This window comes from Anoplophora glabripennis, unplaced genomic scaffold, assembly GCF_000390285.2.
Source record: "Anoplophora glabripennis isolate ALB-LARVAE unplaced genomic scaffold, Agla_2.0 scaffold1205, whole genome shotgun sequence".
NCBI lineage: Eukaryota > Metazoa > Arthropoda > Insecta > Coleoptera > Cerambycidae > Anoplophora > Anoplophora glabripennis.
Genome location: NW_019417279.1, coordinates 71,130 through 83,565, shown reverse-complemented (window position 1 = coordinate 83,565; position 12,436 = coordinate 71,130). Strand labels below are relative to the sequence as shown.

At 30.7% G+C, this 12,436-nt stretch overlaps 2 protein-coding genes across 3 annotated transcripts in view; one reads left to right on the top strand and one right to left on the bottom strand.

Moving 5' to 3' along the window:
• The window catches only part of LOC108916101 (equilibrative nucleoside transporter 4), a 17,206-nt gene extending 14,453 nt beyond the window's left edge, over positions 1-2,753 (bottom strand). Inside the window, exon 1 of the mRNA XM_018722301.1 lies at positions 2,447-2,753. Within this exon, the coding sequence (XP_018577817.1) occupies positions 2,447-2,625 (179 nt within the window). The 5' untranslated portion in view covers positions 2,626-2,753. The remainder of the gene's footprint in view (positions 1-2,446) is intronic.
• A 1,328-nt stretch (positions 2,754-4,081) lies between these two features.
• LOC108916102 (E3 ubiquitin-protein ligase ZNRF1-like) overlaps positions 4,082-12,436 on the top strand; it is a 47,968-nt gene continuing 39,613 nt past the window's right edge. For both annotated transcript variants that reach the window (XM_018722302.1, XM_018722303.1), the window contains exon 1: positions 4,082-4,757. In XM_018722302.1, the coding sequence (XP_018577818.1) occupies positions 4,388-4,757 (370 nt within the window). In that variant the 5' untranslated portion in view covers positions 4,082-4,387. The remainder of the gene's footprint in view (positions 4,758-12,436) is intronic.

Below are 12,436 nucleotides of genomic sequence, written 5' to 3'. Positions count from 1 at the left end.
GATTGAGTGGCCAGCCAGATCGCCTGATTTGACACCCCTAGATTATTTCTTGTGGGGATACTTAAAAAGCAAAGTATACGTTACTAGACCGGTTAATTTAGAAGATTTAAAAGCAAGAATTCGTCACGAGATACATCGTATACCTCCTGAAGTTATTGATAATGTCCAAAAAGAATTTATTAATCGTCTTGGCTACTGTCAGGCAGCCAACGGTGCACAATTTGAACATTTAATTTAGTCGATTTTTACATAATCATTATCATTTTCAGTATTGTGAAAATTAAATTTTAAAATCTTCAAACATTATTTTCTTGAAATTTTTGTTATGTAACACCATAATTTTTCATGATCTGTGTATGTAGAATGACACGCTCTTTCAAATGGCATGGTCAAAATTGGGGGTTGCTATTTAAAAAAATTGTCGATGACGTCATATCTCGAACAACGATGACGTCACAAATATGGGTCGTATGTCAAAAAGTGTCTTTTTTAAAAACAAAATCGACGTGCTAGGGGATTTTTTAGAAAACTTCTCAATTTAAAAAATAATGAATTTATTCGTTACTTTTCGAAAGCACGTACATGTGATATCTGCAAAAATATGTGATTGGTTTTTTACCCATAACTCGCGTAGTTTTTATGCTATCAAGCATTTCAAAAGACTATTTTGTAGTTTTTTTCAAGGGCTATAAGATCAAATAAGTTAAAATTTCTTTCAGCCCTAAGTTTTGCAAGGGTTTGAGCTGACAGGGCTTGAACAAGTTGATATTTACGAACATATGCAAAGTATAAACGGCCATATCTTACTTAATTTTTATCCTACAGAAAAAAATAAATAAAATTTTCAAGCAAGCAAAACCTACAATTTTGTACTCTACAAAATTTTGCGTATCATTAATAGTTTTTGAGTTTGAGTTATTTTGAAGAAAACACAATTTTTTCTAAAAATATAAAAATTTTCTTTTCACTTCAAACTCAACTTTTTTCAAAACTAAGCACTTTAAACCGGTTAAACTTCTAGAGCATATTACAAGTACATAAATAATAGTTATTTACGTAACAAGTCCGGAAAATACTGTTTTTTTGGACGAGTTGACAAAATTCTAGGACGAGCCGTAGGCGAGTCCTGGAAGTCTNAAACTAAATAAGGTTTTTAAATTATAAAATTAACCTAATAATAATAATTGACCTAGCGGTCTCGAAAAATAAATTGTATAGGATAATTACTTTATTTTTATTTTACAAAAATATTAAAAGCAATAAAAGTATATTAATTTCTTTTTTATTTAATTTTGAAATAATAAGTTTTTCGTTACTTTCGACAAGTTCCTGAGTTGAAATAAGCGTTTCACCATCAATCAAAAATCGAATATTTAAATTTTCCTAATTACTTGCAAAAACCTTACTCCGGCTACAAAACCAAACAAAATAATCTTTTGAACATTAGGTACTGTTAACATATATCGATAAAAAAAATCATTATAATATTTATTGTAAATATAATCTAATCCAAGATATTGTAAAAAGGAAATTTAAATTTGAAATGTTATCATAATTTTATTTAAAATACTTTTTTTACTCGCTTTAGACCTTCAATAAAATAATTGACCTGTACCAAAAAAATATATCTTAAAGTAGAAGATCTGCCGATTATTATGCTTTTTTTAGAATTAAACTCCGTTCAGTAGTTTTTGAGAAAAAAATTTCGAAAATTTGTCGATTTCACTTTAAATTCACATTAAATTGTAAATATCTCGGAAAAGAAGCATTTTTCGAATTTTTGTCAAAGAACAAACAGTGTTTATTTTGGTCCACTTTACAATAAAAAAACTATTTTCAAAGCCATTCGGCGAGTAATTTTTTTTTACAACTTTTTTGTTTACAACAATTGACTGACCACGCCGAAAAATATGTAAATTATCAGAAAAAAGTTTCATGCTGCAGGTTTTTGTTTTAAAAATTTAGTCGGTTACCTTCATTTAGAAGCATCTTTTTAGGGGTGAACCGCTCGCCTAATACATTCGTGTATACATATATCTATCACTAAAAATGCAATAATACGTTATTCATAAAAATATTGTATCTCTGAATCAAATAAAATAGTGTTTGCCTGTACTAAACGGTTTAAGCGACGAAATGAAGTAAATTTTTCATTAATTTTTGAAACCCTGTATCTCGCGAACTAATCATTTGCGTCACATGTGTACATGAACTTTTTTCTTAATCTGTGACGTAGAATCCGCCATTAAAGTTTTACTTGTATAAAATTTCTAACAAGTGGTCCATAAAATTTTATTTCCAAAATACTAAATTTTCCCAACTATTGTTTATTTCGATAAAAATCATTAAAGTGAACAAAATAACCACTACCTGAAAATCAGTTGGTGAATAAAATTACTACGATTTCGGGGAGGCGCGATGTTTATGAAAATGTCAAATCTCGTACCTGTTGTAGGGTAGCAGGAATCCCGCGCCCCCCAGCACAAACGCTAGATATACTGCGTTGTATGCGTCTATGGGGGGTGAAAAATTAATGAAAGCGCCCCTGGTGTGATAATCATTGGTATCACGACGTGATCTTCCTAATTTGGCATAACCGTGCGCGTCGTTTCCTTCTTCACTCATTATCTTTGTTTTATTCGGATTTTCTTCTAATACTTTTCATTACTACTATTATCACATGCACTTTGATTATGTTTCGGCGTATTCGTTTTCTAGGGGTCAAAAAACATGTTATTAAATTTGAAAGAGGGACTCTTACATCATAGGAATCACTTTTGTTTGCGCATGATGACGCACGACTATTGATTAAAATTTTACGCCTGCGGCTTAAATAATTTGTCACCTTTAAATTTGTCTTCGAGCCCTTTGAAATGTTGGCACATAGGTACTATTTGCACTATTAGAAGTTTTTATAAGATGATAAAGGTAGTTATAATTTCTTAAATTGTATTTCAGGTTTTGCGCCTTTCTTTCGTATTTTGCAGAATCAAAAATTTAAGAAAATTAGTAAATACCTAACATAAATTTGAAAGGAAACAGTAATAATATTTTTGATATTTGTTGCTCTTCCCACATTGGTGACGAGACGCTTGACCTTGGGATAATGCTCCATGCTTTATTGTTATGGCCTAGGAAACACTCCTACATCCTCGGGATGCTACCATTTTAAGGCTTTTCAGGTTGATATTCGAACGCACTTCCGGCTGGATCTGCAAAATCTTGCAGTGGTCTTCGCGTTGATTCTAAGATTATGCCTCCTTCTTGGAATGATGGTCGTCTCCGTAGGGTTTATCAACCTGTAACTAACTATGAGGCCTTGCTTCAGTCCGAATTTCGTAACATTTGGAAATATTTTAATTTCCAAAAGTTCGGAACTCAGTTAAAAAATTTTCGCGCCTTTATGCGCTGTCAGCAGTGGTTCAGCGATCGGTTGCGTGCTTTGTTAGCATCGTTTACTACGACTGATGTTGCTTAGCGGCGTAGAGGAGCTTTGGAAAAGTTTCAAAACATCGGTGAAATTTTGTACGTCTTCCGATGAACGTTGTAGGCTGTCTGCAATCTCTTGTCTATGGTTTTGTAGTTTTGGCGGGATATATGCTTCATGAACGGTTTTTGGAATGTTTCTTGAAATGCGTTGGAAACTGGTATAAATTTTCGAAATTCACGGGTTTGGGGATTCGTGCCACGACAATATATTTAAATTACGATTTGAGATATGCAGGGTAGTCCTTATTAAAATGTTGCTGGTTTTCGAATTTTAAAATCAATATTGTTAAATTCGATTATCATTATGTAATGTAAAAATTTGAATTTAATGTAACAGTGATGTTATGCAACCCACAATTAGCTAGTGTGATGTTCATGTTTGTCTAAATAATAAATGACAATTTGTTCGACAACCACTACATATAAATAGTAAAACAGATGAAATCTTAATGTTTAATCGTGTTTAATGTTTGGGTAGTCATCGAAATTTAGGAATGAAGTAGGCATTTTGACTTGTAGTTCCAAGTTAATAATGTTAAATTTTCCTCTGCTGCAGCGCCATCTCCCTTTCATATACTAAATTAATCGAATAATATGGCTTTCAGAAAATATATTTTATATCGTCATTTGCCATTATGTGTGTATTAATAATTGTGTAAAAATTAAATTGTTGCGTATTGAAAGGAAGCGCGTAAAGGTGTAATATTGTAAAATTAGTTTTAAATAATTACAGTGTCCTGTTTTTTTCGAACAAAAACAAACGATATGTTGCCTGTCAAATCAGGTGAATTTTTCGCATGTAATTTATGACAAGTGTGTGACTTATCAAAACATTAATATGTAATTTAATAAATCATCAAAGTGTAAAGAACAATTGTGTGATATTTAATATTAAGTTATGGGCGCTAAACCGAGTACAGCAAACGGGGCTCAAAGTCCTCGTACAAGAGCTTTTTCGACGAGCAGCAGCTCCGAGGTGGTCACAGCTCCCGGATTTCGATTTATGCGGTCCTTGGGAATGGATATGTCCAACGATCGTCAAAGAGCTCGTTCTCTTTCAAGTGTTCCAGACCTACATGCTAGCCACGAGGCTATATCCATACCGGCGACTGGTGCCAGTTTTGACGTCTCAACGGGCGCCAGTCCGGAGACTGACAGCAGTTCTGCAGAAGAAGCTGGCAGTATTTTGGGTTCTGCAGCAGCAAATATCGCCCTTGGGCGAGTCTATGCTGCTCATTCGTTACCTTCTCATATATGGTCTCTGAATGGTAAGTTGCTACTCATCTAGACTTAACTATTTCTTCTTAACGTTGTCTTCGTAGCGAAGAACAGAATGAGTATATTTGAATGTAATATACGTATATTATTTTATATGATTTATTTTCTACCAGCGTTGCTTTCTACAGAAAGTACCAAAATTTAACTGCAATTGTTTATGTTTTTCTTAAAAAACAAATTAGAGCTTAGACGTAGCGAAGAATTATTTTGAGGACTATAGTGGTGATGATTTCATCTGTGGGGAATTGTCTCTGAAATTATAGTGGCAATTTCTTTCAATTAACATTTATTTAGACATCAACAAAATGAAGCGAGAAATTTTAATAGTACATGTGAAAATTTTAAGAGACTACTTATATATATTTTTAAAAAACGGTTATAATTGAGACAGAGGGTTTTTTATTATTAAATCGTATTGTTCAAAATATTGTTAATTAATAACCTAATGATGAATAACTTTATTAAAAGTTATAATGTCTGAAATGTATTTCAATAATTCTAACCATTTCATTTATAATTCGTTACTGATTTTGTGACATTTTTAGCCATTTTGCCATAGCACGACATATATACATTGTGTGGCATTTATAATATATATTATAGAAACTTGCTGTTACCGGAGTTTTCGTTCTTTGAGTAGATATTATAAATAATAAATAAAATCACTAATTGATGCTTTAGAATATTTGACAGTTATCTGAATCTGCCCGATATTACAAACATGTGTTTTGTCGTTATTATTTAATCATGTTTCGGTTTTCGGTGGCACATCAGAATAATAGGTTTATGAAATTTAGTCCGGGTGTTCAGGTTACTAAGTCTGACATTATTTTTATGGTTTCAGACGAAGAGAATGATACATTTAAATCACTAAAAGTTAATATTTGGGAAATCCACTGTTTAAAATAATGTACTTAATAGAAATTTCTGCAACATGTATTAACACGTCATCTCATCACATGATAATGATTCCTAAACTTTAGTTTAACTTACTTATCCTTCGGCGACAGTAAGAAGTTCAGATTCAGTGACACTAAAATTTTACTCTACTTTTACTTGTATGTAATGACATTTTTAAATGTTGCCTTTAATTTTGTGAAAAACAGAGTATATAAACAGTTTATGACTAAAAATTGTGACATCAACTACTAAAACAAATTTTTTTACTTTCAATAATTTTAATTTTCAAATATTAAAATATTTTTTCGTGTCAACTACCTACTTGCATCCTAAATTGCCTGCTTCCGGCATCTCACATTAAACAATTAAAAAATATTAACACAATTTGCTGCTCGCCTAATTGCTTGTACAAGTGTAATACAATTGCAAACATGAAGCCTTTGAATTAAATTAAGAGACTCGTTAAGAGATGCCGATATATTCTATTCTACCATTATAAAATAATATTGAAGAATTCTTTTTCCCTAAGTTGCATTTCACGTATTTAAGGAAAATATAAATTAATTATGTTAGGTAAAAAATCTATTGCTATTGTTATAATTAATTCATGAACATTTCAGTATTAGAAAATATCTGATACGAGTAAGACCGAGACAAATGTAATATTTTTTTGTGCTAAGTAAAATTTTAATATAGTACATTATACATATTTGTATGAAAGTTATAAAGCTTGATAAAACTAGTTACAAATTTTCGTATTGATTTATTGATTATAAACTAATTGCAGACTTTTGTAGCAGGCACATAGATTACAAGGTTTTAAATGATAGTCTGGGTCTTATCGATACGTAGTTTACATTTCAAAATTGTATTTTATAATTAATGGATCATCAGTTAGTACCGAGGCTAGTACCTTGAAATCATAACGAACTTTTCATATAATTTTTTCTTTCTGATATAGTCTTATATTATTCTAGTAGGTACTATAAGAATTCCAAAGTTAAATTCATAAAGTTACGCATATTCAAAAATAGAATCTAACACCAATTTGAAAATATTGTTCAACACTGTGGTGTTCGATTGCAACAATATCTCAAGGGATCGTGGAATCTCATCATACTAAATAGACAACGTAATAAGCAAACTGAAAAATAATCTATGTAGTACTAAACTTGAAGTACGTCGCATTGTGTGATCGGTCATTACAAGTGGAGTCGTAATAACCAAACTCTACTATATAGGGTGTGCCAATATCTGCGAAATGAAGAAATTTATTTTAGTTCCGGAAACTGGGGTTGTTAGGTCCCTCGAATAACTTCAAATTGCAGTTAGAATTGTTAATTCAAATCTTTCTGTATAGATGGCGTGGCGATACCAAAGATTTTTTGATTCCTGGAATGTGGAAATGTGATCCATCTGAAAGATCGTTAAATTTTGAATAATTTTTGTAATATAAAGTTTTTCCCAATATTTACTTGTTTTCGAGGCATGTCGACTTCTATATGTAATGTATGATGTAACAGGAAAATCTATTGTTTTATTTAAATCACACTGAGACAAAATATTCTTTTAAAATATGGTTATAATGGCTTTATTCGCACCACATACTAACTAACAAACAATAAATTATAAAAAAACAATGATCAACTACAGAAAAAAAATTGTACAATGGTAAATCTTATAAGGGGCAGAGACGAACCATATTTTATCCAATATTATAAAAAATTCAGTCAAAGGTGGCTCATGTCATTTGTTTAAAATAAAACATATATGACAGATGACAGATATTAGTTTTCCTATAATTACTATTTTATCATCTTACTATAATACTAGTTATAAGACTTACTATTGTACATTTTTTTCTGTAGTTGACCATTTTTTTTTAATAATTTATTGTTTGTCCAAACTGCCTTCCACGAGAAGCAATAAGCGCGGCACGGAAATTAAAGCTTTCACTAAACTTTCCAAAATTTTCGCTGAATAAATTCTTCCCAGTTTCTAATCGTGGAAACTGAAAAGTTTTCCGAATATTACGGAATTTGAACTGGGAATTATAAAAATGTATCATCACTTTTATTTGGCGATAATCCAAAGGTGGGTAACTGGCGGACTTCGCTACCGGAACATCTGCGGATCCATCAAGCGCCGTGATTGAACGTCAACTCTGATGTTTTCCATTTCAATAACCAGATACGGATCTTGGCCAGTTGTACGATCGAAATTTTTTACTTTGTTTTGTTGCAGGTATAATATGCTCATTCTTATTGTTAATTAAATATAAAAATTTCAATAAATAACAATTTTATAAAAAAGAAAAATTTGAGTCAAAATTTCTCTTAAAAAATTAACACGAGCTCAAAGCACCCATAACTTTATAGCAAACACCCAGGCGTTGTCAATCCTGCGATGTAAATCTTGACATCTAAAGCTGCCATACACAGCTCCTAAAGTTACTATACACAAGCCCTCATACATTCAAGGCCATCTATTTATAAAATTTAGTGCCCTAGCCCAGCACTCAGACACTGATAAAAGACACTAATGTAGAACTACGTTTTAGCAATAAATTTTTATTTGCACCCTTCACTTCGAAGTGGTTGAAACAAACAACCCTTCCTGATTTGGTCAGAACTTTTTATAGATGGCTATGGATCAAAATTTAAGTTACGGTTTTGTGGCCCTATGAATTTAGAAACTTTTCTTGCTCTTTCAATTTTTCCAAAAAATTAATACTTTCCGAGTAAAAAAAATATGTTTTATCAATTACCACCCTTTCAAACTGAATAGAATACCCCCTTTCAATATTTACGTGGAATTACGGGACACCCTGTATATATAAATGAATGCAAATCAAACTGGTGCTGCAATTAGAGAAGAAAAAAATTAATACTTTTACTTCATCTAATAAAGTATATGAGGTGTTGTTGAAGCAACAACTCTCTATTAGATGAAACATCATTAACTATTATTCTCCAGTTTTTGTTTACGGAAATTACGGACGTAATTCACTCAGTATTTGAGACATTACCACACCATTACCATTACTCCATTTGCGAGGGTCTTATATCCAGGGCATTTGATAAGTAAAGGATCACAATATAAATAAATTATAAACATTAAAATATTATTTAGCCAAACTTACTTTAGGTTACAAGTGGATATTAAAAAAGATATGGGATATGGGATGTTAAAATGAAAATTTTTTTAGGAAAATTTCTAATAGGTACCTATACATTATTTTTGATGTAAAAAATTGCTATAATTGTTACCTAACTAGGGCAAACATTATGTAGATTGATAATGTAAATTTCTTTACTGAAAAATCCAGCAGTTTTCTAAATATTTGTATTTCAAAAATGCAATAAATGCAATACATAAACTACCTTCTACAAACATATACAAATATTGTGGTAAATTTCTCGTCTTCAATCAATTGACTAAGACGATAGAACGAACAGCCGTTTTTGGTGTCCTTGGATGGAGAAGCTCTGATCAGGGCCGTAATAAGAATTTTTTACTTGGTCAGGAAAGTGTATTACTAAAAATGACATTTTGGCATTAAAAAAATACATGATTCTGATTACTCTCAGAGAAGACGTCAATTACAATTATTTTTAACTTTTTACAATTCATAAGCCGCAAACAATTTCACAATCTAATGTAACTTGAAATTCATACAAAAACAATTAATTTAACTAAGAAGAAAACGTATACCCAACAAACAAATTATCTAAACTTTTCACTTAATTTCATTACGCAGTATCTTAATCCAATATTGATGACAGATGTACAACGACGATTATATTTACATTAAAAATAACTTAAATAATAGTTTGATCCATCCAAACAATAAAAGTAATAACAGTGATGACAAATATTTATAAATATGAGTGTGTGATACAGAATCCTAAAGATACCTAAGTGTTTAACGGTTAAATTATTAGTCAGTGGTATATCTTATTTCCTTACATATTACAATATATTACTATGATTATAAAACAATTTATCGTAGTTTCTTTTATTCAGAGTAGTTTTTATTTTAATCGCGTTTTATATTTAACAATTTATGGCACAATCAAATAATCAAGAAATTGTCTCAAATCCCTTGTTTGTGAGGCAATTCTGTACAAACATATAATCAGGGTGGAAAAAAATCATGATTTTTTTTTTAAATCAAAAAATCCGATTTTTTTTATTTAAATCAGATTTTTTTGATTTAAATCAGATTTTTATGACTTAAATCAGATTTTTTGTTTAAATCGCATTTTCTAGTAATTAACGTCTTATTTCCTGTCAATAATGCCTAATTCGCCGCACCTATACAATAACAAACATTTCCACAGCGCTGCATAAAAAAAATAAAAAATAAAAATTTCTAATCGAATGGTGGATATCTCACAAGGATGTATTTGGAAACAATGGAGATGCGATTATCAAAATTACTAGGCAACTTTTGGGAGCTGTGGCATCATCGGCGTCGGTGGAAAGAATTTTTTCTTCGTTTGGATTAGTCCATTCTAAATTGAGGAATCGACTGGGAGTAGAGAAGGCAGGCAAATTGGTGTTTTTGTTTAAACTTTACAACAGCAAGTGTAATATTTTATTTGATGAATAACTATTAGGTATATTTGTGTTATATGATATATTCGTTTTACATTTATTTTTTGAGTTATTAAAAATATTAAAATATTACAACAGAAAGTATATTATTTTATTGATGAATAGATATTAAGTTTATGTGTTGAATGAATCATATTTTATAGTTTTGTAACTTTTACAGTTATTTTTCGATTTAATAAAAGCGTTTAAAAAAGTTGATTTTTTAAAATTTATTCCCATGATTAAAATAAAAAATCAACTGATTTAAATCACGATTTAAATCTTGATTTAAATCACGATTTAAATCTTGATTTAAATCAAGTTGATTTAAATCTTTGCACCCTGCATATAATATATATGTTTATGCATATTCTTTAAGGAAAAAAAATTCGCCCCTACGTACGAACGGGGTGATTTGATTTAGACGCTAAAAAAACAAAAATACGATTACTCGTATTATCCTAACTTTTTATGTATTTAAATCAAAATTACTCAAGGTATAAATAGGCAGGGCCGGATTAACCTATGGGTAGGCCCGGGAATACAAGCTCTACGGAGACCCTTTTTCTAAAAAAAATATATTTTTTGGTTTGATTCTAAAAAAGCAAAAGCTAATCACTTTTTGGTTTCATTTTGCCAGATCTTACCGGGTCCCTCGGGGCTATAGCTCCCGTACCCCTCACCTCCCTAAAGCCGGACCTGTAAATAGGAGTAATCTTTTGGAGTATGCATGGTTAATTTAACTCAAAAAGTCTTAAGGTTCGTCTGAATATGAAAAATATATCGCCTCAAAATCACTTTACGGTACAGTGCGTGGTATAGGAAACATTGTGTTTACCCCAAATAGTCCAGTAATTGAAGGTAAAATACGGCGTTACTGTATAATATTCCCAAACAGCACCGATTTGCACCAAAATTTGGATTTAGGTTCTACTTACCCTCTACTTCAAAATTGACCCAGTGCCGGGGGTTGCTTTTTATTTTTTAGGGGTGAAAACTACCCCTATTCGAAAATAATTATAAAATTGTAGATTCGAGCGTGTAATAGGTTGAAATCATCTTTAAATAAGTAATTATGATGAATTAAAAAATGCCAATCCCTAAAAACCACCCCCTAAGGCGATAATCATTACAACTTAATGTTGAAAAATATTATTTAGCAACTTGGAATAATTTAAACATATACTTTGTGATATTAAATTAAGATTTCTTTACTGTTTTAATATAAAAACCACCCCTTGTAAAAAATCGAACAATTATAGTTATTTTTTTTTTAGTTCAAAATATAATACAATCTTTTTATTATTCAAAATACATATAATGTATTTATTTTATCAAACCTTTAAAAAACCCTACTGAAAACCCTAAAACTTGCAATCAAAAATAGGGAAAATAAGAATTTAAATTTTTTTATTTTTATAACAAAATTTTTTTTCCTATTGCAAATAACATATAAATAATCAAAAATGTAAATACATCTGTGCCTAAAATATAGCTATAATGTGTATTCATCAATGCTTCAATATACAGTGCTTTTGAAAAGTAACGAATAAATTCATTATTTTTTAAATTGAGAATTTTTCGAAAAAATCCCCTGGCACGTCGATTTTGTTTTTAAAAAAGACACTTTTTGACATACGACCCATATTTGTGACGTCATCGTTGTTCGAGATATGACGTCATCGACAATTTTTTTAAATAGCAACCCCCAATTTTGACCATGCCATTTGAAAGAGCGTGTCATTCTACATACACAGATCATGAAAAATTATGGTGTTACATAACAAAAATTTCAAGAAAATAATGTTTGAAGATTTTAAAATTTAATTTTCACAATACTGAAAATGATAATGATTATGTAAAAATCGACTAAATTAAATGTTCAAATTGTGCACCGTTGGCTGCCTGACAGTAGCCAAGACGATTAATAAATTCTTTTTGGACATTATCAATAACTTCAGGAGGTATACGATGTATCTCGTGACGAATTCTTGCTTTTAAATCTTCTAAATTAACCGGTCTAGTAACGTATACTTTGCTTTTTAAGTATCCCCACAAGAAATAATCTAGGGGTGTCAAATCAGGCGATCTGGCTGGCCACTCAATCGGCCCCCTTCTCCCTATCCAACGATTCGGGAACAGCTCATCTAAATAAGCACGGACAGGTGTT